The sequence below is a fragment of the Syngnathus floridae genome, chromosome 11 (assembly GCF_059516105.1).
Source record: "Syngnathus floridae isolate MCC-2025c chromosome 11, RoL_Sflo_1.0, whole genome shotgun sequence".
NCBI lineage: Eukaryota > Metazoa > Chordata > Actinopteri > Syngnathiformes > Syngnathidae > Syngnathus > Syngnathus floridae.
This window is the reverse complement of record NC_142423.1, coordinates 7,020,390-7,044,410: the sequence shown is the minus strand read 5'-3', so window position 1 is coordinate 7,044,410 and position 24,021 is coordinate 7,020,390. Positions and strand designations below refer to the sequence as shown.

The following is a 24,021-nucleotide window of genomic DNA, read 5'->3' as shown; positions in this document are numbered from 1 at the left end:
ATCTGTTTTCCTTCAATGACACCCCATTTGATTCGGGAATCCTGATTATTTAAGAAATCTCCATTCTCAGCACGTTATTGTATTTTCCCTTCAGGGGGAGTCGGGACTTCCTGGCAAGCCCGGAGAACGAGGAGTGCGGGTATAACAAATTTCTTTGACAATTAGGCTTAAATATTTGGAATTTCACTTTATTGCATTAATGGATTTTGATTTGTATGGTTTGGGCCTTAGGGACTCTCTGGTCAGCCAGGGCGGCCTGGAGAGAAGGGAGACGCCGGAGAGCCAGGGGAACAGGGGCGAAATGTGAGGCCCGCATTTGTGCATCTTCATGCAGACAGCTTTTCAATATGCCTTGCCATAGGTGCAAGGTAAGCTATTTAAGATCTTTATTGATCTGTACTTGTTTACAGGGCAACCCTGGACTCTTGGGGCCCAGAGGAGAAAGAGGAGCACAGGTTCGTATTTATAAAGTTTTATGTCATACTGACTCAAGTAGTTGAATGAAGATGCAGATTTTTTATTATGTTCCCTTAGGGAATTCAAGGACCTCCAGGGCCACCAGGGAAATTGGTATGTCACATTCCATAAGTGTGTTCATCAATACAAACATCAGTCATATTTTTCAAAACCAATTGCAATTGCAAAAACCCTAACCCTTATTCAGCATATTGTGATAACGTTTGTGTTCTTCCGCAACAGGCTGACATCCAGGGCCAGTTGAGAGGAGAGCAAGGGGCAAAGGTCTGTATGAAAAGATTTCAACATTCAATCATTTAAAAAAAAAAAAGTCAGTAAAGAAAAAAAAAAAGTAACATCACCTTTTAGTGACTATAAAATTCAGTTCAAACAGACGTACACTCCAGTCCAGCAAGGCAGCGTTACCATGGTAACACTGTAATGACTTACAGTAAATGGTATCCATCCATGTCACAAGTTATGTGTTGTTGTTAGTGCTGGCACATAAAGTGCATTTTTGCTTGATTTTTTTTTTTTTTTTTTTTTTGGGGGGGGGGGACTGTAGATTGTCTTTTGCTGTGAATGGTTGTCTACATAGGGCCCGTAATTGACCCCGCCTCTCGCCCACACAAACCTGGCTCCAGCTCACTCTGAGCAGAATAAGTGGTAGAAAATGGAAGGATGGATGATTTAAGAAAAAGAAAAACAGTGATTTGGACGTACCACAGGGTCTTCACTTAGCCAAGTTGACAGCTGCCATCCTCAACGTCAAACTGCTCCATTTGTCATGCCAAAGCACCACTTTGAAGCATTCTTAAAATACACTATGTTGCTAAGTGGGGGAAACTAACCCCATCATTTTCAGCTTGACTCTCGGAATCTTTCACCTGCCGCCAGCTGTTTGCGCAGATCAAAAAAATGGAGTCAGAATTGTCTCAAATCATTCCCACGTAGTATATAACTTTCATTCTTGTTGTGTTTCTCAGGGAGACAAAGGAAACCCAGGAGCCAACGGAAGTAACGGTCAGAAAGGTGACGCTGGAACTCCTGGTTCCGTCGGCCCGAGAGTGAGTCTACCGCCTACTTGCGGGTTTTGAAACGCTTCCATGAGCTCCTGATAAGCGTCGGTGTATGCATCAGTATGCGCACTGAGCCCTTTCCCTGTTGATTTGCTATGCATGGATGGTCAACCTGTGTGACTTGTTGTTTCTTCCGTGCTCTCTCCAAAGGGTCCTGAGGGACAACGTGGGCCTGCAGGCTCCAGAGTGAGTTTGCTCTCTGTCACTTCAACTCTTCTTATAACTGGATCTGTACATAAATATAGTCTTGTGTTGTCTTTTACTTATGTCCACCACCAATATTTTTTTTTTCAGGGTGACGCTGGAGAAAGAGGAACACCTGGAGAGAAGGTTTGAAATATGGCAATTGTCTAAAACTAGCTCATTTTTTAACAAATTTGATCAAATTAATATTTCTTCCGGTTCAGAAATCTTTATTTGCAAATACAATCCATAAATACAACGGAATTGTGTCAGCTCTAATTTTATCTTCTCAGGGCGACAGGGGAGCCTCCGGGTTGGACGGTCGTCCTGGTGTGGATGGTAAACCAGGTGTTGCCGGACCACCGGGTCAGAGGGTACTGGAGCTCCGAACTCAAGCAACATGGTGTATGTTCAACATTATCCATGGTAGAACATGTCCACCGCTAATACGTTTTGTCTGCTATTTGCAGGGTGATCCTGGAAAATCGGGCGATCCTGGAAGAGATGTGAGTTGCAAACCGTTCCGATCGCTTCACATTTTTGACCCTGTACTTCACGTGTACATCCTACAGAGGGCACTGTGGAAATGTTACCAGATATCTGGTTCACTTTAAAGAGAAACAATATCTGCTTGTCACTTTTCTTTTGAGAAACTGTCACATTGAAAGCTTCATAATTATGTTCAAGTACATAATGACTTATCATTAGAATATATGGATTCTGTGATGGGGCTTGCAATAGCTCAAGCATACCATTAATTCAACCTGAATCCAGTACCTGATGGGATCCAATTAAGATGCTCTGAATCACCATTTACATTTTGAAGACTATTACACGTGCAAGTAATTTGTATCAAAAGTGTTCTCAATTGATAAAAAGTGCTTAATATGTTGAAATTGCTTCCAGGGTTTAGCGGGACTTCGAGGTGAGCAGGGTCCCCAAGGGCCTGTGGGTCCTCCAGGCACTCCCGGGACACCTGTGAGTACACGTCAGCACATACATAATATGAGATTATTTTGTTTCTTAATGTACACATGCTGTTTTGTTTGTTTTTTCAGGGCAAAGCAGGAGAAGATGGTAAACCTGGGATTCCTGGGAAAACGGTAATACCTTTTATTCCGACTTGGAAACGTGTGTGTGCTTTCAGTTACGTTCAATATCAATAATCAGAAATTGGTATCAGATGAGTATCAATGCACTTGTCTTATTAGTTGGTAATAGTGTCCATGTGCTCTGGATGTCTGCTGGTCAGAAACAGTGCAGGCTTTTATTTCAGGCTTGACTGCATAATAGCTGTCCTGAATGAGTCTGTAAATTGGTGCCACCGAATTATCGGAGTGCTCCTACTGGCCATTATTCAGTTTCCTCTTGTAGAGTCGCTAATGTGGTTTGTTTTGATTACGCAGGGCGAGGATGGCTTGCCCGGAGAGGATGGCCGCAAGGTTGGTGTTCCATTCTATGAGCATTTCACACTGACTGCTGCTTTTTATTATTATTGATTTTTTTTTCTTCTTCTTACCTGACTAGTATAATAGTAAAAACAAAAGCACGGTGGACTTGTGTGTGTTGGTGGCTGACACTTGTTTCTTCAATCTTCAGGGTGATAGAGGAGACGCTGGAGCTGCCGGTCGAGATGTCAGTTTTGCCAAATCTCAGTTTCATCATCATTCTTCTCAAGTGTCTCCGCTGTCATTTTGGTTTTATGTTGTGTCCTCTCTGTGCCTCTACACCTTCATCATACCACTCCCTTTATTGATTTCGCTTTTCATTGTGTACCAACTTTGGCTCGTGTGAGGGCTTTTGATGTAGAATCATTTCTTTTCCAGGGCCGTGATGGGCAAAAAGGAGATCGGGGTCTCACTGGCCCTTCAGGCCCCCCTGGTCTCATGGGACCTGCTGGACTGCCTGGTAGCATAGGTCCTCCAGGACAGGTGAGACAAACAAAATATTTTTACAAATATTTAGTGTGACGCCAGTCATGGTTAGCATCAAAAAGTCAATGCAGAGAATCAAACAAATTTAATGTCTAATAATTTCTTAATGGATGAATGGAAAGTATCACCCGTCTGATTTATTTATTCATTTGTGTATTTATTTATTTATTTATTTATTTGGCTCTGACTTGCAAGGAAAAATATATGATGTGAAGTACATTTCCAGTTCGCAATGTATTTACTAATCGATACACTTCACATCTCTAATCAGGTGGTGTACGTCAAAGGTGTTGAAGCAACACCAATCCAAGGCCCCCAAGGACCCCCGGGAACCCCTGTGAGTTGAAACGAAATTGCATTTCCACATTGTTAATTACACTCTTAAAATGTCTATTGCAGATTAACACACACGGCAGTGTACTGTGCTGTGCTAGGGATAATGCGTACCTCAGAGGGCTACTGGGCAGACAGTCATTATGTGCTAAACAATTGTTCTCTGTAGCCTTAATCTTTTGTTGTCTCCAGACATGCAGGTTTGTGTGTGAGCATTTCTCTCCTCTATATTCAGCTCTCGTGTGGCCGCGTTATCCCCCATCCGCATCGCCCTCCCACATGTAGCCGCAGTGATGTGTATTTTATCTAATCTATCGCCGTATGCGCCTGCTTCCTTCCCACAGTCTTATCTACTCGTGTTCTTTTGCCTCCACATTGGAGACAGCCGAGGGATTTCTATTATGCTGTCCTATTCTCAGGAAACACCTCCAGGGAACCTTGTGAAAAAATGCAAAGCTGTTCATTTTTTATTTTTTTTTCCAAGGGCAAATCGTTTAGATTTGGTGATCAAAAGTCACCGTGACCTCACATTGCTTCACTCTTTTTTTTTTTTTTTTCTCCCTGAATGCGATAGCGCAGGAACACCTGGAGGGGATTTAATGATATCTGGCCACAAATGTCCACTTGAGTTAATTAAATGTAGTGGTCAAAGAGCACTTTGACCTTACAAAGCTTCTTTTGGATAGACTTCAAGAATTCATACCCTTATTAGAAGAGAATTTCACCTAAACAGTAGTGTTGTCATTTTAAAACGATGAAGTAATATCGTTTTTTTCATCGGCAAAGTCAAAGATCAAGTGATATTTTTTTTTGCATAATAGTTGCAATATCCGTGTAGAAGTACGAGGTGCACAATGATTAGATTTAAAATGAAATATCCTTCAAAATCACCACACTGATATGAATCTCAATTGCAGTCATCAAAATTCAACATTTGTCATTCCGCTCCCGTCCTTTAGGGTGTCCCGGGAATACCCGGAGCTGCTGGCGCTCGAGTAAGTTGTCCTCATTTGCCTTGAATCAGTGAACATATGAGTCTTCTTTTGATGTGAACTTTCTTGTCCCAGGGTGAAAGAGGTCCTCCTGGTTTTAAAGGTGACATTGTGAGTTCCGCTTACACTGAACATGCAATCTTTGTGAATTTGCTTCCTGTATTGACGCTCGGGTGTTTTGTCTTATTAGGGGGACCCGGGTGAGGACGGAGCTCCTGGCAAACCTGGAACTGCAGTGGTAACACATTTGCATTTCAATTAATCTGCAGTATGTTTTTTTTTGTGTGTGTGTTTGTGGAGTAAATGTTTCTGTTTTTGCAACTACCAGGATGTACAGAAGGCACTGGCCAACCTTGGAATTCAGGTATGTAAAGTAATTCTATCCATCCGTCCTCTATTTTTAATCGAATGTTACTTTTGGGCAGCCGACAAAATATAATTGATTTATGGGTGAAAATAGATTAGCTTTATAACGTGACATCTGTTTTGCAATGCTTTGATTGTGTGTGTAAAATCTCTTCAATCGCATTAACTTGAGTTTTAATGGTCAATCAGAAAATGAGAAATGGGATTGGTAGCGATTAGACTAAGCTTGTTGCCTTGGACCAAAATTGTTCACTGATGAGAATCATAATTCAAACGCCATCCCTTTGATTAAAGATAACCTCGACTGCTCTGATTCTTAACAACGCATGAAATCATTTTTTTGTGAGCAAAATTTTTCTGAGCTTCTCCCACTGATATTCTCTTCCAAATGTGCTTTTAAACCACTCCGCCACCTTAAATTGTTTCTGAACTCAACAGCAGAAAAAGTTGCACAAAGGAGACTGATTACAAGCAATTTTCAAGCTGCTGAGATGGAATGGAATAGGCGGGTTGAAATCATTTCAGAGTTCGGCACCTTTTGCAGACGCTCTTCATGGCCTTTTGTTCTGCTGTCGATACAGGTGTCTGACCTGAAGGCGGTTGTGGACAGGAAGGACAACACTCCACTGGTGAAGGCACAAAGAGGTGAAAAAGGAGACAGGGGTGAGACTGGTCAGAGGGGAACATCTGGTGCAGATGTAAGTACAACTTGAATAATAATAAAGAACCAAGTGGGATTGTATCAAATGTTTTTACTCATCTGACACCAGGGGGCACGTGGCTTTCCGGGGGACAGAGGCCCAAAAGGAGAACAAGGAGAGAGAGGGCCGCTGGGAGCACCAGGGCCCCCGGGAAGAGCCACTGTAGAGCAAGGGCCGGTGGGACCTCCGGGGCCAGCCGGAGAGCCAGGAAAGCCGGGAATTCCAGGCGTTCCGGGGCGGGCTGGAGAACTTGGAGAGGGTGGGAGACCGGGGGACAAGGTAAGGAAGGACATTAGGTGCAAGGACTTTTGTATTGGATGAAAGATGATTCTTATACTGTTTTGCACCTCTGTGTTTCAGGGTGAAAGAGGAGAGAAAGGAGATAAAGGAGAAACTGTAAGTGGAGAGAGTAGGACATGATAAATATTTTTTTTCCATAACTTCCCCGTTAAGATGTCTCCATTAGGATGACAATGTTTTCTCCTCATCAGGGTAAACTGGGACCTACAGGCCTGCCTGGCCAACCTGGTCAAAAGGTGAATTCATTGTTGATGCACTTTGACCCTTGATGTTCAGCACTTATTAAACGCATTTATTTTTTTCACAACAGGGTGCATCTGCTGACTCGGTACTAATTGGTACACCTGGCACCAGAGGTCCTCAGGGAGTCGCTGGACCGAAAGGAGACCCCGGTGCTCCTGGGCAACCGGGAGCCAAAGGTGACCGGGTAAGATTTACGCACAGTAGAATTAAATTCCTCGTCAGGCTGTGCCACATTTCATCTCGACGTGTTTCTAAATGCTGAGTCATCGCAACTTGCAGGGCTTTGAAGGACCTCGCGGTGATAAAGGAGGCAGAGGCGAGTCTGGAGAGAAAGGAAATAATGGCTTACAAGTGAGCTGCCATTTTTGTGCCATTGTATGAATGAAAATATGGTTCTAGGAGTAATATGCGTGTTTTTATTTCAGGGAATATCAGGAGAACCTGGTAAACCCGGTCAGGATGGGAAACCGGTAAGTACAGTAGAATTGGAGCAGTTGAAATTACTTTGTGTTTTGTTTTGGATTTTCTTTATGCACCAAAACCAATTTGATAGCAATCGAGTGATGGCTACAAGTTCTATTATGTTTGTCAAGCTGTGAAAGATCACTTCTTCACAATCTTTGATTTCTTTCCCTCTATGTCGGAACAGGGTCCAGCCGGGCTGGCTGGTCCTCGAGGAGTACCAGTGAGTACAAGTCTAAGCATCTTGACACTAGCTACTAAAATGAAGTCAAGTATTATGGATTATAATATCATATCTATAAAAGTAAAAACTATTACAAAATAAACTAAATAAAGTATTTAAAAAAAACTAATAACTGAATTGAAAAAACAAAATCAAGGCAATATCAGAATGTTGATATTCAAAATCATTTCGCTTCTATGGATTTTTAGCCAGTCAGGACTCGCATTCAATTTTCATCAACATCTGTCACTGAGCTCTTTTTTTCTTTTTTTTTTTTTAAATTCCTCACTCTCTATACCACTTTTACATCTTGCATGATTGGGCGCAAATGAGTTGCAAGATTTTCCATTTATGAAATGTGACTTTGCAGCCTCCCCGGGCAATCTCGATATGCTTATTATTGAGCCGTGCACATCGTGTTCCTCTCCGACAGATTTCACCACTTTAATCTTTCTATTTGTATTGGAAGTAGCTCCAAAAGTGACAGGCTCTTCTTGAAATATTAATGACGACCACCCTGGTCCCCAAGGCATTGCTGTCAAACGCACCTATTTTCATCTTTGAGTTGTTTTGCGTGTTTTTTTTTTTTTTTTTTTAATACGCAAAACACCACATTTGATTTGATGAGATGACACGGAAATCGGCTCACATAAAGACTTACTAAACATATCTCCAGGATTTACCACGTCTTTGCGGGTTTGGGGGATGTTGCTTCAATTTGGATGCAGTCCAAATACGTGTTGCTGTCACTTGGCTCTGCTACTTGTGCATGCTGAGCTTGCTCTTGGCTTTTCCCCTATTGCAGCTCTGCAAAGCTTATCTATGAGTGCTTGTTTGTCTGTTGACATTGCTCATCCTCTATGCTGACCCGACTGTTGTAAGTCACGTGATTTTTACATTATTACTCACAAAATGTTTTTTTTTCTGTTAATGGAAATGTATTACATGATTTACCAATGTCACCTTGAGGTTCTTTTAACATTACAGATGTTTTCTGATTTTAATTACATATCTCACCGAGGCAGTTATTGTTCAGTATTTTATTATTATTATTATTATTATTATTATTATTTATACTTTTCTTGTATTTCACTCTTAGGGAAATCCAGGGGAGCCAGGCATCAGGGGCTTAAGTGTAAGAACGCACACGCACGCCAAAATGTTTCTTCAGTTCTACATTTTAAGTGTACAAATTTAAAATATTTTCACCAAAAAAACCTTTTGAATTAAAGGAGTAACCAATTCAACAAACAGGAAGAATAGTGCGAACCCAATCCAACTTTTGACAATCTTTTAATGTTGTTTATGTTTCTATCAGGGCTCCATTGGTCCAAATGGACTTCCTGGTCCACCAGGTGTGAAGGTAAAATCATAAGTTGTCTTTTTTTTTTTTTATCTATCAAATGCACTACCGTACAGCAAATGATGTTTGTGCTCTAAAATGATATTTCCTACTGAGTGCAGTCATAAAATGATGTGAAATGTGTTTCACAGGGCACTCAAGGAGAACCAGGGCTTGGAGTTCAGGTAAGGCACCATTTTATTTTATTGAGGGATTTTTTTTTCAATATTCCAGAAGCTTCCACATAACAATTCAGAGTTCTAGTGAATTTATCAGCATCCTTGCAGGGTCCTCCCGGTGCTCAAGGCAGCACAGGACTGCCAGGAAATCCGGGTCCTCCAGGAGCCGTGGTAAGTGTTTCCTATCAGCAACTCTGTCACTCCAAGCAAAATGTTCTTGTTTCCTCATGAAATTCACTGTAAGTCTCAGTGTTGGTGTGTTTTGTCATACTGCTGTATTTATTTCCTCCTGCAGGGTCCACAGGGGCCTTCAGGCTTGTCAGGGCAGGTGGTAAGTATGCAGCGTTGAGCATGCTGCTACTGCATTGTGGTATTTAGTGATGAAATAATGGCCACTTGGTTTTTTTTAGCTTGTGAGTAATTAGACATGAAAGCCAGTAATAGTGTTCCAGTTTGTTTGGTTTAATTCCCCAGCTAATCTTATAGTGTGAATTATGTTGCTAATATATGTCTCAATTTCTTTTTTAAATAAGTACTACTTGTTATTTATAATGTGTGACTGCTAAAATTTTGTTTTTTAATTAGGGCATGGATTGCACAGCTAAATATAATAAATAAGTAAATGAACTTTGGCATGCAAACTGAAATCAAAGTAGATTTTTTAGTGTCCGAGGCCTCGCTTCAGAGCACAGCTCCCTAAGGCACATCTAAAGGAATCTAGGATATGATTAAAGTCAGATATGACCACTCCCACAGTGGTGCAGCCTACCATTTTGCTGATGGACCAACATTGGCATCGAGTTATGCCTTGCGCTGGTCCATGAAATTAGACCCCCAAGTCTCAATACTAATATTTTTTTTTCAAGGTTGGTCCCTGTATTGTAGACGAAGTCAGAATTATTATTTGATTCAATATTATATTTTTGGGTCCAGAGAGTCTTTACTACATAATATAAGGAATCTCATTAGTGCTGTAGTACCAAACAAACAATGACAGCTGTACAAATGATGCTGAGAGTCATCAAGTAAAAATAAACATTTGGTTCCTCATAGGGTGAAGCAGGAAAGCCTGGGGTACCTGGAAGAGATGGAGTGTCTGGGAAAGATGGAGTACCAGGATTGCCAGGGAAGCAGGTTTGTGTGTGTGAGTGTGTGTGTGCGCTCACTGCATTCATGTGTCTTGTGTCATTTATGGAGTTTTGCCTCTCCTAACTATTTCTAATCCCCAGGGCATTGTTGGCCCTCCAGGTCAGCCGGGTTTCAAGGGAGAGCAGGGAGACGGTGGTCCTCCAGGGAAGGTAAGAATACATTGCAATAGTTTGTGCCCTACCAGGTTATATTGGGCAAGAGCCAAGCGGCATGATGATTTAGTGCCCGAAGTCATAAAATAGCATCTCTGCGGTGCTATTATTAGGATCCTGCAGTGATCGTTTTGATTTGATGCACGCTTCGTGGTCTTCCTTCAGGGGGGCCATTGGCCTGGCTGCTGCTGTTTGTCCAAATGATGATGATGATGATCATGTTGAGTCAACACTCTGTTCTGTAAAAGTTCCTGAGCTGGCTCGGAGCGCAACTGTTCGCTCTACTAGGCAGTGCACAAAGTAGTAAACCTTGCGATTACGTTTTCTGGTCATCTGCATTTGGAGCACAGTCTCATTCAGCATAGTGCATATTGATGTGCATGGCAATTTGACTTAACAAGGACAGACAAAAGTTTTAATTTGTGTGAAGTTTGATTATGCATAATATTATTTCTACTTACTGTAATATTAAATGTCCGTAAATCCGCTTATTTGAAATGGTTTTAGAAAACCCTCAAAGACCATCTGTGTGCTAAAAGGGTGCAAAGGCTATGCAAAAAATAGCCCTATTATTATTATTATCATTATTATTATTTTTATTATTATTATTATTATTACTTAATCAGGATTTGGTGGCAGTATATATCTTGTTTCTAGTCAGCATTACTTTTTGCTGCACCTTTGGCCAGTTTATGACTTGATACTGCTTAGTGAGCCAAAGTCACATGTTGCTAAAATGAAATTACACCCGAGAACTGTGACCACAATCCCATTAGTGTCCCGGTGATGTGTTACCGCTATAAAGTGAAGTAGGCTGCGCATTTCTCCCACTCACGACCGAGTACGGTGCGCTCCATACTTGTCGGGGCCTCCTGCCGCCCTCCAACAGGGCAACAGTTACCAATTAGAAATAAACCTTTTGAATTAACACTAGCTGTAACACATACTAGAATATCTGCTTAGCTCTCAGCAGGCTGTCTTGTTTGCGTATATAAAAGTAAACCGTTTAATTGTTCAAAACAATTCCCCCCAGTGTGGAATACACTGTGCATTCAGCTCTGCGCTTTTGTTTGGTTTTCATTTACTTGCTGCATCCAAAAACAAACCGATGAGCCGTGAATGTGCAATTCAGTCTTTCGTGCCTTCATGGACAATTTGCCCTGCCACTCATAAGAATTTCGAGATAGAATGTTGGACAGTGTCACAAGCTGTCTTGCATTGAGTTGCCAAAACCCAAATCTTAGCATGGGTGACAAACAAACAATGTCTCGGAATGTCTTCTTCCAGGCAGATAACACGTAAATCTCTCTCCTGCTGTTGTCATATGTACTTCAGTATTCAGTTAACCCGCAAAGCACATTACACAGCACCTTCACTCATCCATGATTCTTCGCACTGTTACGCCTTTGAAATTGAAAGCTGACTCTGGAGAATGGTGGCCTTGCTCTGCTTTTGACACTCCGCATTGAAATGGCCGCAGACATCTTTTGGGAAATTGACTTGGGCCTGTTCTAATTCTGTCATTAAATCTCAAAATTAAACTCAGGCAGAGTTAAAGTGGCGATCAAGGTCACAAATATTGATATACAATAAATCATACACATCTGCTGCATTCTCCATCCTTGGATTAGACTCCAAATGAATCAATCTGAAATATGCCAGTGTCAATTATCGCTTAACCTGATTTTTCTTTAGAAAGGAGGAAATGTGTTAGCGGCATGCATCTGGTTGTAAAAATGACTCATACTAAATTACTACGCAGTCATCATTTTCTCAAAAGCTGCAGCGATTGATTCCCCTCTGCGTGAGCCACAAGCCATCAAAACTTCAAAGCCTACAGCATTGACACACACACATACACACACACGAGCCAAGTTGAGAGCACACTCAGATTTTGTGATGCATGCAGTGGCACATAATTGATGTTGATTCACAAGTGCAAGGTTGTCTGAGGCCTTCAATATGAAATTGCTTGGTTGCTTTCTAAAAAGTTTCTCGTTAGCTCCCATTTCCACGGCTGAGAACAATACAGATGAGTCGGCAGTGTAATTGGGATTCTATTATCACCTTTCGACACCCCTTTTTTTGTCTGCAATGTAAAGTACCAAAAGGGAGGAGCTTAACAGACTTTTCCGAGAGGTTAAATGAAGATGCGGGTTAGGCTGATAATTTTCCTGAGATGAGCATGCAATTGACGCATTCAGCAATAAAAACAAAGTATCCACTTAATTTGCTTTAGCGGTCCACATAAAATGATGCCATGGGTTGGACCTGGCCCCCAAGCCTTGAGTTTGACACCTGTGCCCAACCTGTAATGCTAGACACTCACCAGCCACAGTTTAACAAACAAAAGCTCATCATTATACTGAGAGGTATACAATATTGGTTAACTAGTTCCAGACACATAGAACTACAATCACAAAAATAAACATATTGTTAAATGAATCTTGACAATCTCAATAAGTCTCTTCTATTAGATGTCATTAGCTCCAGGCGGATCTTATTAACTGCTCGCTGATGGAATGTGTAAAGGTTGCCATTTGTCATGCTGTACTTTATATTCTAGTTTAATGCAGTATCAGGCTTGCCCCCCTTGTTTGTGCTGCTGACGTGACCCGTGACGAGCGCGTTGAGTGGCCTCCTCACAGATGAGCGCCTCAGGCTCAGCACCTTGGACAGAGTCACCGCAATGCTGTCAGGCAGTTCAACAGTTTGATAAATTACCTGCGACACCCATTTCACTAGCGTGTACTTCCATTTTGTTCCCCCAACCAATATTTGGAGAACATACAGCTGGTAGGATTGTGATCCTGCCCTTGAGTTTTGCCGTCTGTTTTTCCCGCAAAATGCTTGACTATACTAGCAGGCGAACTTGAAATAATAACACGCTGATTCTTGCAAGTGAACCATCTAGTAAGTAAAACTGAATAATTATGTTAAGGCACACACTCAAGTGGCTGCAACGATTGCCACCTCCGGAGTGGAACAAGAAGAAAGTAATTTTCAAATAATCTCCCACAGCTATATTGAAAAAAAAAAAAGCTTTTTATTCTTTGAAAAAAAAAAAGCAGCACCACACTGTGCTTCTCAGGTAATTATGATCACATTATTCCACTTTTGTTCTCTCTACCAGGCAGTAGCAGGACCCCCTGGAGTCAAAGGAGAGAAGGTAAGTTCATTTCCACATTCTTTCAACCTAACTGGATTTAAGCTTCAAATTGTCCATTGATTTGGAAAACATCCAATAAAAAGATTTACCTAAATAAAACACTTTCTTGCAATTCAGGGCACTCCAGGAACAACACTACCAGGAACTCCAGGAGAGCGAGGACTCCCCGGTGAAAAGGTAAGTGTGAGCACCTCGTCCTTGCCAAGGATTGAGGGTTCTGTGGGCGTATGTCCTTTTTCTAAATTGGTCATTTGTCTTTCAGGGTGGCCGGGGAGAACGAGGTCTTGCTGGCATCAGAGGCGAACGGGTGAGTGGCATCACGTGCACTGTAGATGATGAGTGACGTTGCTCATATGTTGTCATTATTAGGGTGAGGTTGGGGAAGCAGGACAGCCAGGAGAAAATGTGAGTATCTCTTCTCATTGTCCACATCTTTTTATTATCATTTCTAATTCAAATAACCCGGCTTTCTTATATTTTCAGTATTTAAAATGTGCACAGCATTGTCCTTTGAATGTGGCTAACATTACACTGTTTTTATAAAATATTGCTTTTTTTTTCATTGAACAAGTTAAATAAGATGACATTTTTGGATATGCAGCTTTTTTTTAAACTTTGTTTTCCCCAAGTACGTGTTGTTGCTACTTGTATCCATTTTATCTTTTCTTGTCCCTTAGGGGGTGCGAGGTCCTTCTGGGCCGAAAGGAGATAAGGTTTGTTTTTTATTTTGTTCCTCAAATGTCCCTATCATCTGACTGGAAGTAGTGACACATTTTTGCTACAGGGAGAAAGAGGTGTAGGAATGTCAGGTCCTGCAGGTATTGTTGGACCGCAGGGGTTAAAGGTGAGTAAACACATGTGAAATATGGGCGCTATATGCTCCAGTCTTTCAGTTTAAAAAGCAACCTGCCTTTTGACTATAAGGGAGATTCAGGTCTTCCCGGTTCAGCTGGTCCTCCAGGGCTGCAGGGCAAGTCTGGGGATATTGGGCCTCCCGGTCTGAGAGGAGAACATGGTGACCCAGGACCACCTGGACCACCGGGAGAGAGGGTGAATATTTTTTTTTTCACCTTTTTAAATGTCTTTGGTGTTGCTGTAAAATACCTTGTTGTCATTTTTAGGGTCTTCAAGGATTTGTGGGCCGGTCGGGAAATACCGGACCTCCTGGTCCTATTGGACCTCCTGGGCAAGCTGTGAGTTTAGCTCCTCTTTCAATATAACTTTAAAAAAAAAAAAAAATAAGCTCAGTCTTTTAAAATGTGTTTTGCAGGGTTCTCCTGGTGTCGACGGGACCAAAGGAGACAAAGTACAAAGATCCAACTCACGATTGTAACTAAAAAAAAAAAAGCCAGTTGAGATTTATACAAACGTGCACATCGTTTATTTGACCAGGGAGAAACTGGACTTGGTGTGACGGGTCCAAGAGGAGAGAGAGGAGAGCCAGGAACAAGAGTAAGATCTCTGAAATCTGTTACACACTCGTACACACTGATGTGGTTTCATATTTTTGGTCATATTTTAGGGGGAAGAAGGACGCCCGGGTTTGGATGGAGAGAGGGGCTTAACGGTAAGTTCATCAATTGTTTCTATTAATGGCAATTTCTTCCATAATTTCAGTCATTGTTGAAATTCAAAATACAATGAAACATCTAAGGTTGAATTCAATCTGTTTCAAAAATTTAATCTAGCCATTCCATTGCCAAATTGTCACTCACTATCCATCATAAAAAGTGGATGATTGAAAGTAACATTTGAAGTTGTCATATAAATGTTCATTGTAAAAACGTACAAACAATAAATTGTTTGCCTGAATTTTTATGACTATCATCAAAGGAGAGATAAGTGCTCTCTCTCGGTGAGTCACTTGATGGCAAACCAAATGCAGCCCACTTTGGAGCGACCACTTTATGAGTTTAAAAGAAATAAATTATTCAAACGTACTCTTCCATAATTTTATATAAACTTCTAATGCAGACCGCTAGTATCGGTACCGGTTCGGTTTTGCCGATACTAGCAGGAAAGGAAATCGATGGTATTGAGCAACACAACAAACGCTCTCTCACTGCAAAGGAAAAAAAAATAAAAAGCTATTATATACTTTACAATCAACGAGCCGTCTTTCCAGATTCATCTCAGCTTTTATAAGCTGCAGCACAGCCTAAATGATGCTTTTCATTGCCAAGCTCAGAATAATTGTGTGTGTTCGTGTGTGTGTGTGTGCCCCCCCGCCATCCATCAGGGTCCACCAGGGGTACGCGGTGCTCGGGGAGAGAAGGTGAATACTAATGACACTCGATCCTTTTCCCATTTGTTCATGTCATCATGCGAGCATCATCCCACGAGCATTCTTCTCATGTGAATTAAATTCCATTGACGTGCCAGGATGAAATGTTTTGCTCTTGTTGTTGTTGTTTTTTTCAGGGAGACGATGGCCTGCAAGGGAACAAAGGAGAGAAGGTGTGTGCATTTTAATGTCTAATAAGCGCCACTGCAGTGCTTTGCCCTGTTGCGCTCCCGCAGTGATTCATATGCATAAAGCCAAACAAACACGTTGGGGAAGAAAAAAAAAAGTGAGGATGTAAGACAGACTGTGACGAAGATAGAAAAAAAAGTTCAGGAAGAGTTTAGGAATATGTTCAATGCTAATGTCATGGGGGTTCACTTGCAAAGATTTTATTTCCAAAATGATTTCCTCAATTTTAGGGGGATACCATGCTGATTGGGGGACCTCCTGGAGCAAAAGGCAGCGGAGGAGAACAAGTCAGTACCAGTACCAAAAGGCTTTCATAATGTTCAATTCAGCTCTTGACAAAACCGTCCTTCTATTTTAGGGCGACCGTGGGCCCAAAGGTGTGCAAGGAGAAAAAGGAGCAAAGGGTCAAGAGGGACCACCGGGAGAGCCGGTGAGCTCGCCAATTAGTACCTGCAAGAAAATTCTAATCATAATGTGTTGATTGAAAAGGAACCAAACTTTTTTTCGTCATCTTATTTTCAGGGTTTGAGGGGAGAGGCCGGTGAAAAAGGATCCAATGGATTCCCCGGTGCTCGCGGTCCTGGCGGACAGAAGGCAAGCTACGGCGCTCCGCACAGATGATCATTATAATTAACCTGCATTGGAAAGACAGACAGTTCTTCATGCAGATCATCATCATCTCTCTGCTCTGATTATTATAATTGTCACTTTTCTCCGCAGGGAGAAGCAGGACCGGCCGGGGTGCCCGGTGAAGCGGTGGGTTTCCTTATATCCAAATATATTTCCAATTGTGCATTGAAAATGTCTGACAATAGATGAATGTTTGGTTGTTGTGTTTCTTCTTCTTCTTCCAGGGTTTGCCTGGAAAAGACGGTCTGTTCGGACGCAAGGGCGACAAAGGAGAGATTGGCATCGTCGGACTGAGAGGCATTAAGGTAGATTAGCTGATTTTGACTCATGTGGTATTGAGCATGAAATGTATTTCATGGGTGGATGATGCGACTCGCAACTGCATAACAGCATGAAATTGATCAAGCTGAAGATAATGAATGTAAAATCTATCGACTGTAACGGAATAATGAGTTAGCATAGAACGTGGTCAGGTCAACAATGGGGTAAGGAATAACTAATTAAATCTTGTTTGGAAAAACATTTTTAAATGCATCAGTATGTTAGCAGTAAACCAGAGGCTCTGAACTCAAAAGAAGGGTTCACAAAGTCCCCGCACAAATGTGTTTCTGCCATGCCGAGAGTCTAGTGGGCCTAGTTTCTCCTTAAGCTGCATAAAGAGAATCATTGTGAACACTCCCACAGCAGCGCAGACATCCCTCTCGCAAGTGCTTGTCTGAGAAATTACGTTGCTGCTGTGCAGAGATACTTTACGCACTGCACAAAAGTTACGCCTGTCACAATAATAGAGCCTTGTAAGATACGCTTGAATAACAAAATAATATATATATAATATACAACAATAATAATATTCAGTTCAAGAAACGTCTTAAAACCCAGTTTGGATTATTTTCAGAAGAATACAAGCAGCACAACAAATGCACTCAATTCTAGCTTTAGTTATGTAATTTTCAAAACATCCATATCAAATAGTGTATTATCTGTACATTAAAGTCAAATTTTCTAGAATAACTGGGTAGTCACTGTAAATTGTCTGTATCTCACCGTCTGCTGCTACTCTTTTGCCACTTTTATGTGTAAGTGGCCCCTCAATAACCATTATCATGTACAATTGTCATGTCCATTTGCTTTGTGAGACTTGCTAATGCCACAGAGGCTGATGCGTGTTTGTGAAAGTGGACTGGGTGACCATTGAAAGGACTGATGGCCCATGGATGGACGGCTTGGGTGTATTTTTATCCTCTGTTACTTAAAAGCCTCTCCATGTGTCTCGATATGATGAAGTTGTTTTCGTTTCCAGGGCGACCGAGGATCTAAGGGGCTTTGCGGAGGGGATGGACCCAAAGGAGAAAAGGTGAAGTATGAGGAGAAGAATAAGGGAAAACCGAAACTACATTCCCTGTCTGTTCTTTATACATTAAATAGGTCAAACCTATTCTCACTTACTAAATATAAGTGGAAAATTTTAAGTTGGAAAACATTACAAGGTGGCTTGATATTAACAGAATGGAAAAATATTTTGTAAATTTTAAAATGTTACAAGCGATTTACCTGGCTATTAAAAGAGATTTAGATTTGATGTAATGATCATAATTTGTGTCATCAGGGGGATAATGGCTTCCATGGGCGACCTGGCCTACCAGGACGAAAAGGCGATCAGGTACGGCAACTAGAAAAACAGCTATTTGCTTCTGATGGTGCCACCCAAGATGTGTTTTTGTTTTCAGGGGGATGTGGGCTCCTCCGGACCCCCGGGCATCCCGGGAAAAGAAGGAATAGTCGGCCCCAAGGTGCGTTTACTCATCTGATTAAAGTGTTTTCATCAATCCAAAGCCCGCAATTGTCTTTGTAGGGCGACCGTGGCTTCGACGGGGTCGAAGGCTCCAAAGGAACTCAGGGCGACAAAGGTGAAAGGGTGAGGGAGAACGTCCACCACCTAAAAGTTTTGTTCGCTAACATCAGGACGTATATAATGAAGTGCGCCTTTAAAATGCAGGGGCCGTCCGGCATCCCTGGCCCCCCGGGGCCCCGAGGAGCGGACGGGGCACCTGGACTGACAGGCCCCCAAGGAACGGTTGGTGCTAAAGGCCCTGAAGGACTCCAAGGACAGAAGGTGATAAGTCACAATTTGATGATCTAGACAAGCCGGATAGAACGTCAACAATGGGACGGAAAAAGTTACATAAGTCGAATGTTTTGCTTGTACTGTGGCACAGCTCCCTGAGTGTTTTCTCTCATGTCGTGATTGACAGTTCGATAAGCCCTGACTTTGACCCTCTTGTCTCCGTCATCATCGAAGTCATAAATAAAAAAGCTCTCCACGGGGAGAGCAATATCTCTCTTATGATTGCACGTGCTTTCACAGTGAGATTTTCAAGGTTTTCTTTTTTTAGTTCCTCCTGAAAGCACGACGTTGGACTTCACCCTGGAAAGAGATTTAGTTCGCTAAATCGACAGTGCTTTTAGAGTTTTCATCATTTATTACTAGTTTGTGTCATGCGCCGAGCACAATGAGGATGTTTGAAGGCGTTATGTGAATTTCATGTATTTATGGATGGCACGGCTACAGCTTCTGGATGATGAGTCATCTATCTTCATGGCGGCTTGACTTGTAGCAACATTTTTTTTTTCTGTTTTCTGTATTAGGGAGAAAGAGGACCTGTTGGTCCGGCCATGGTGGGTCCACGTGGTGTTCCCGGGATCCCAGGGGAACGCGGAGTAGTGGTTTGTCCTTTTTTTTTTCCATTTATTTTTTTCTTTAATTATGACTTTGAAATGTAAAGTGGAAGCCAAAGCGAGTGGATAATTGAACTACTCAACTACTTTAAATGCATGTCACAAAAATGCCCCATCTATTGCCTCTGTGAGCTTCTCAGCTTCAGATTTGATGTGTGTCTGCTGAATTTGTGCGCCTCTAATCCTGTTTATAGCCAATTACAGGATATTATATCAGTTCTATTGCAAATTCTGAAGCGGCGTGATCCTGAATTAACCTTTCACTTTGACTTTGCATTTAGTCGAGTGTCTAATGAATGATTGCACTGCAGGCCTCTCTGTGGGTCGTGCATGTTCTAATACCTGTCCATGTTGCAGGGGGAAATGGGCCCAGATGGAGCCAAGGGAGAACGAGGAGAGCCAGGCATGACGGTCAGTACTCGAGCCCACGGCGATAGCACAATCCGGTTGTGACACTTTCAATGTTTAATTATTTCCCCGTCTTATTTGCGATTCAGGAGACTGAGGTCAGAGAGTACGTACGCACGGAAATGAGTCAGCACTGTGGTAAGTCTTGGCTGCTCCTTGCATTGCTAATTCATAGGTGTGCTGTCCCTAAAATGAACTTGAGCAAAGATGGCTGTGTATGACTCAACTGCCACAACATAAGCGTTACTGAACTGCATCGGTGTCACGACTCTTCTGAACTGACTTTTTTTTTTTTTTTGCTCTCCTCCGGTTCTCCGTCCTGTCCATCTGTCGGCCACGCAGCGTGTGGAGGTGAGTGAGTCGTCGGACGGCGGCACGAGAGGAAGGGGGAGACGCACATGTTGTGATTCAGCATGACTCATATTGCACATACAGTACACGTGTCCAAACTGATTCAAAAACATCTCCATATTATTGCAACCCAATGATTGTTGCGGAAACACCTTCAGTTTAATATTTAAACTTAATGATAATATTTGAAGGGTTAGAACAGAAATGGGCTGCAGTTTTTCTTTTCATTTTTAGAACTCATTGCCCCGCCCCCTGAAAAAAACAAACTGTAAAATGCAGCCCAATTTCCTTGATGATGATCCAATTTTAGATAACCATGATCAACAACCATTTTACATAAATCCCCAAACTTCAATAGCTATGTTGACACAATTATCTCATCGATTGCTTTTGTAATGAAGCTTTGTGGACATGCTGTCTATGAAGTAGTTCTAATAACTCCCAATCAAAGCGTTTGTTATTATCTAATTATGCTTCATTTTGATTTGGTGTCAATTTAAAAATGACCTCATTATTGATTAGTGTATAACATTGTGTATGAAATTCAGACAATATGTATAATTAGCAAAATCCATTTCAAGGAGAAAGAGAGAGAGAGAGAGAGAGAGAGAGAGAGACGCATGGCTCAAAATAAACCCGGTAGTTAATCAATATGCATTACAACTTTGAATGAGACCAAATCAATCATTTCAGCCATGATTTATTTATTGCCTCTCACTCACACAGCGCTTAATAATGTGCATCCAAGCAGCTTGCACCATGCATTGTGAAGCCGTTGCATGTCGTGAATGACCCTTGTGTCGCTTTCATGTGTCACAATGGCGGGATGACTTTGGTGGGGGGTGATTGGGTTCATATTTTGAGTTTCTCAACTTTTCTTTGTGCCCTCCTGGTGGAAACGCTTACTCGTTCCCTCTCCCCACTCTTGTCTGTCCTCCTTCGGTGGAACCTTTTGTCCTCTGCATCCTGGGTAGCTTTCTCGGCGTCAGATCCTGTCGCTCGCTCCCAGCCCATGGCAACGGAGCAACTCGCGGCCCGGAAAGCTGTGGAGGGTGAGTCCGTCCGTCCGTCCGTCCGTCACCTGGCTTGTTGGCCTCTGTCTTTTTATCTCTGCGTGTGCCTGCACTCCCTGTTGGACTCCATCATTGGTGATCTTTTCTTATGAAGAAACCACAAGATTCCCTTTGTGGATTAATCCTTTGTGAATGTTAGGGAATATTTATTCGCAGGCGTGCACTGATAGATTCACTTTCTGACATTTCAGGCCGTGAGCTGCGCGTGGTGATGAACACCAACGACCCCGACTACGAGCACATCTACTCTATCGACAACTATGACGACCCTTTAGATGAGCTGCTGTATTTCCCTCCTGCTGACAATCACACTGACGGTATGAGACGTGGCCTGGAGCACTTTATTTCAGTCATGGGGTGGGGGGAAGGGGTGGGGGGCAAATTGTTCTGGAGCAAGCAGACTTCGATGAGAAAATGGTCGTCGTCTCGCATTCAACTGTCAGTCTGGATGACACGCGATGATAAAAAAGAAAAATTCAGATTGTTCATGTTTAGTCATTCAAGACATACTTTTTGCCATACATTTGTTTTCTATGATAAATTAAAAAATAACATAATAATCAGTGGCAGTGTTACTGGACTTAAATAAATGACTATAAATAAATTAATGCATTTCTGTTTGATTAGCTGAGCATGTTTCATGATGCCTTCAGGGGCCTCTCTGAAAAACACAACATGTTGATCCCTGTTGCAACCTCGTGTTCCCGCAGATGAGCCCAACAAACACAAAACGGTCAAAGTTGAAGCCCCTAAAACTGCACCCAATGTCATGAAAGTTGGTGGAGAAAGAAGAGGCAAAGTTCCAGCTCTGAAACCACCCAAGGCCAGAAAAGTCAGGTCCACCAAAAGAGCCCAAGGCGAAGGTAGGGAAAGGTCGTAACCTCTTTGGGGGAATCAACGTTTTGAGCAGGAATGACACCAGTTGATTTCAATTTATTCTGTGTATTTATTATGTGTCTTTATACAACACAGTGTACAATTGACCTTATTTTGAACGTAATTTATACACTTTTTTCATCTTCGTAAACGTGCACTGCAGCTCCAGGAGAAGCGTGCCTGGTATCCATGGAGGAGGGCAACTGCACTCGCTTCACGTTGCGTTGGTACTTTAACAGCCACGTCCAAGCATGCAGGCCCTTCATCTACAGCGGTTGCGGAGGAAACGACAACCGATTTGTTCACTTGGAGGAGTGTGAGGAGGTGTGCCTTGGAAAGGCTCAAGGTAAGGCACATACAAACACACACGTGGGTGCGCATTGTTGATGTGTGAAGGCGAGTAAACGTTTCGACTGTACTTCAGGGTCTCCCTTGCTGCAAACATCCCGGTGATGGTGATCAAGTCCTTCTCAACACAGGAGCATCATCCTTTCTATAGCTTTGAAATCATTCTATTGTTATATATATATATCAATGGTAAATATTATTTTATTTATTATTTCAACATCAAAACACACTTGATCAATTTGCTTTATCCTTATAAAATAAAACAAGGCAGAAAAGGCAACTACTATATTCGTCTTAAAATTATTTAAATACTATAAATGCGATGTAACAATGATATAATCTCAATGTCATCTGCGGCCACACAAATAAATCATTTCAATGTGTGTGTGCGTGTGTGACCAATTGGGATGTTCCATTTTCATCAGCATATTTCATTAATGAGAAGATTTTCTGCTTGTTGGCTACGACTGCTCGTGCCTTTGCTCTTCCATGCCATCTTGCCCTCACTTGATTTCCCCTGATGGGAGCATTCAGTGACTCCGCATCCACTTGAGCATGCACACTTGTTCACCTGGCATGTTGACATTTGACTGTGGGGCGGTAAGTTCATTTCAGAGAATCCAAATGTTTGTTTGCAAAAACAATGCAGGGTGACTTTTAATGGTTGTCAATTGGAGAAGTATTATTGCCACAACAGAAATAAAAGTTTGATATTACGTTAGGTGCTATTTCATGTTTTCATAAGTTCGGTATGAGTCCAAGAATTCACCTCTGCTGTTTTCATGTTAATCGGTCAAATTTATAACATTCTCAAGTGTCTTTGAACTTTTTTGTTCTGGCATGGCAGCAATATGCTTTCTATAGTAAGAATATTTTTGTAGTATTTATTTTTTCCCTTTGTACACCATAATCACATGGCACTTACACACACAAACACACACACACACACACTCCAAGATCTGTGTTGCACCAGCCTTACTGTTGACAAATGCACGTTTACCGCTGTGCATTCAGCTTGTCTTCAGCGATTACAGTGCAAAATACACAGAAGACATATTTCCACCATTATGTCTTTATGCACAGAAAAACAACTTGATTTGTGACATTACAAGCAACAATGTTTTGTGTCATGAATATCACTCCATAAATGTTTAGCTTGTTGTTTTGGGGGGGAAAAAAATAGCAGCAGTCACTTATGTCAGGAGAGTGTAAGCCAGTTGTAAATCACAAGTGGGTCGTGTGAATGGAGCAATTTTGACTGGTGCAGCAGCTGTAATAACCTTCATCCATTTCATAATCTGGCTTTCATGTTTGGGGAAGTCAAGGTTATCACGAGCGGAGTAAAATCCAACCAAAATTGGCTGTACTGTGATCTAATACCATTTAAGTGACTGCTCGCGCTTCATTTCTGATCCCATTGACGTTATTGTAATTTCTAATAAAAGCCAAAGATGGGCCTTAATATGGAGATTTTGGCCCTCTGCATAGAATATAGAAATCACTTTCAGCACTCTTCCTATTTACACTTTTCCACAGAGGCAGCAAAACTACTCGCACTATGCTTTGGAAGTGAGTTTGAATGTTTTCAGCAGGTTAAAATTGATTTTATTAATTTATTTATACATGTTATGTATTCAAACCGGCCAAACAGCCTAAGGAAAGGCCTTGCCAGTTTAATTGAAATGGGAATTTGCCTTAGGCAATGAATTAAACGCAGACAGTTCAGCAATAACCTGTAGGCAGACAAATATAAAAGTACTTGGTCTTATCCGTGGAGAATGATGAGTATTAGTGCTGTATTGATGAGATCTGAGAGGAGTTAAAAGATCATTATGAATCCATTTTGAGTTCTCGCTGATAATA

The 24,021-nt window shown here is 41.8% G+C and overlaps 2 protein-coding genes across 3 annotated transcripts in view; both read left to right on the top strand.

Annotated features, from left to right (window-relative positions):
- col7a1 (collagen, type VII, alpha 1) overlaps positions 1–20,024 on the top strand; it is a 35,551-nt gene extending 15,527 nt beyond the window's left edge. The window contains exons 54-115 of the mRNA XM_088389633.1: positions 95–139; positions 232–303; positions 411–455; positions 535–570; positions 700–741; positions 1,443–1,523; positions 1,686–1,721; positions 1,830–1,865; positions 2,012–2,092; positions 2,189–2,224; positions 2,625–2,696; positions 2,777–2,821; positions 3,125–3,160; positions 3,318–3,353; positions 3,545–3,649; positions 3,924–3,989; positions 4,945–4,980; positions 5,053–5,088; positions 5,168–5,215; positions 5,306–5,341; positions 5,925–6,041; positions 6,114–6,323; positions 6,405–6,440; positions 6,536–6,580; positions 6,655–6,771; positions 6,867–6,938; positions 7,013–7,057; positions 7,237–7,272; positions 8,372–8,407; positions 8,591–8,635; positions 8,767–8,799; positions 8,902–8,964; positions 9,089–9,124; positions 9,847–9,927; positions 10,023–10,091; positions 13,228–13,263; positions 13,381–13,440; positions 13,526–13,570; positions 13,633–13,668; positions 13,941–13,976; positions 14,048–14,107; positions 14,188–14,313; positions 14,385–14,456; positions 14,534–14,569; positions 14,656–14,715; positions 14,786–14,830; positions 15,503–15,538; positions 15,685–15,720; positions 15,967–16,023; positions 16,095–16,166; positions 16,259–16,330; positions 16,457–16,492; positions 16,591–16,671; positions 17,667–17,720; positions 17,973–18,026; positions 18,094–18,156; positions 18,219–18,281; positions 18,363–18,479; positions 19,013–19,090; positions 19,460–19,513; positions 19,600–19,648; positions 20,020–20,024. Coding sequence (XP_088245759.1) covers positions 95–139; positions 232–303; positions 411–455; positions 535–570; positions 700–741; positions 1,443–1,523; positions 1,686–1,721; positions 1,830–1,865; positions 2,012–2,092; positions 2,189–2,224; positions 2,625–2,696; positions 2,777–2,821; positions 3,125–3,160; positions 3,318–3,353; positions 3,545–3,649; positions 3,924–3,989; positions 4,945–4,980; positions 5,053–5,088; positions 5,168–5,215; positions 5,306–5,341; positions 5,925–6,041; positions 6,114–6,323; positions 6,405–6,440; positions 6,536–6,580; positions 6,655–6,771; positions 6,867–6,938; positions 7,013–7,057; positions 7,237–7,272; positions 8,372–8,407; positions 8,591–8,635; positions 8,767–8,799; positions 8,902–8,964; positions 9,089–9,124; positions 9,847–9,927; positions 10,023–10,091; positions 13,228–13,263; positions 13,381–13,440; positions 13,526–13,570; positions 13,633–13,668; positions 13,941–13,976; positions 14,048–14,107; positions 14,188–14,313; positions 14,385–14,456; positions 14,534–14,569; positions 14,656–14,715; positions 14,786–14,830; positions 15,503–15,538; positions 15,685–15,720; positions 15,967–16,023; positions 16,095–16,166; positions 16,259–16,330; positions 16,457–16,492; positions 16,591–16,671; positions 17,667–17,720; positions 17,973–18,026; positions 18,094–18,156; positions 18,219–18,281; positions 18,363–18,479; positions 19,013–19,090; positions 19,460–19,513; positions 19,600–19,648; positions 20,020–20,024 — 3,606 coding nt within the window. The remainder of the gene's footprint in view (positions 1–94; positions 140–231; positions 304–410; positions 456–534; positions 571–699; positions 742–1,442; positions 1,524–1,685; positions 1,722–1,829; positions 1,866–2,011; positions 2,093–2,188; positions 2,225–2,624; positions 2,697–2,776; positions 2,822–3,124; positions 3,161–3,317; positions 3,354–3,544; positions 3,650–3,923; positions 3,990–4,944; positions 4,981–5,052; positions 5,089–5,167; positions 5,216–5,305; positions 5,342–5,924; positions 6,042–6,113; positions 6,324–6,404; positions 6,441–6,535; positions 6,581–6,654; positions 6,772–6,866; positions 6,939–7,012; positions 7,058–7,236; positions 7,273–8,371; positions 8,408–8,590; positions 8,636–8,766; positions 8,800–8,901; positions 8,965–9,088; positions 9,125–9,846; positions 9,928–10,022; positions 10,092–13,227; positions 13,264–13,380; positions 13,441–13,525; positions 13,571–13,632; positions 13,669–13,940; positions 13,977–14,047; positions 14,108–14,187; positions 14,314–14,384; positions 14,457–14,533; positions 14,570–14,655; positions 14,716–14,785; positions 14,831–15,502; positions 15,539–15,684; positions 15,721–15,966; positions 16,024–16,094; positions 16,167–16,258; positions 16,331–16,456; positions 16,493–16,590; positions 16,672–17,666; positions 17,721–17,972; positions 18,027–18,093; positions 18,157–18,218; positions 18,282–18,362; positions 18,480–19,012; positions 19,091–19,459; positions 19,514–19,599; positions 19,649–20,019) is intronic.
- On the top strand, positions 19,857–22,541 carry LOC148390699 (uncharacterized). Of its 2 annotated transcripts, none has more exons than XM_088389843.1 (6): positions 19,857–19,861; positions 20,836–20,913; positions 21,126–21,251; positions 21,645–21,797; positions 21,974–22,156; positions 22,235–22,541. In XM_088389843.1, the coding sequence occupies exons 2-6, from the start codon at positions 20,874–20,876 to the stop codon at positions 22,261–22,263; spliced, it is 531 nt and encodes a 176-aa protein (XP_088245969.1). In that variant the 5' UTR covers positions 19,857–19,861; positions 20,836–20,873; the 3' UTR covers positions 22,264–22,541. The 2 variants fall into 2 exon arrangements, with proteins under 2 accessions (XP_088245969.1, XP_088245968.1); XM_088389842.1 differs by lacking the exon at positions 19,857–19,861 and adding an exon at positions 20,482–20,500.
- The last annotated feature ends 1,480 nt before the right edge of the window (positions 22,542–24,021 follow it).

Coding starts and splice junctions, on each gene's coding strand:
- LOC148390699 (XM_088389842.1), top strand. Junction 21,252..21,644: donor TGCTGACAATCACACTGACG/GTATGAGACGTG, acceptor GTGTTCCCGCAG/ATGAGCCCAACAAACACAAA. Junction 22,157..22,234: donor GTGCCTTGGAAAGGCTCAAG/GTAAGGCACATA, acceptor ACTGTACTTCAG/GGTCTCCCTTGCTGCAAACA.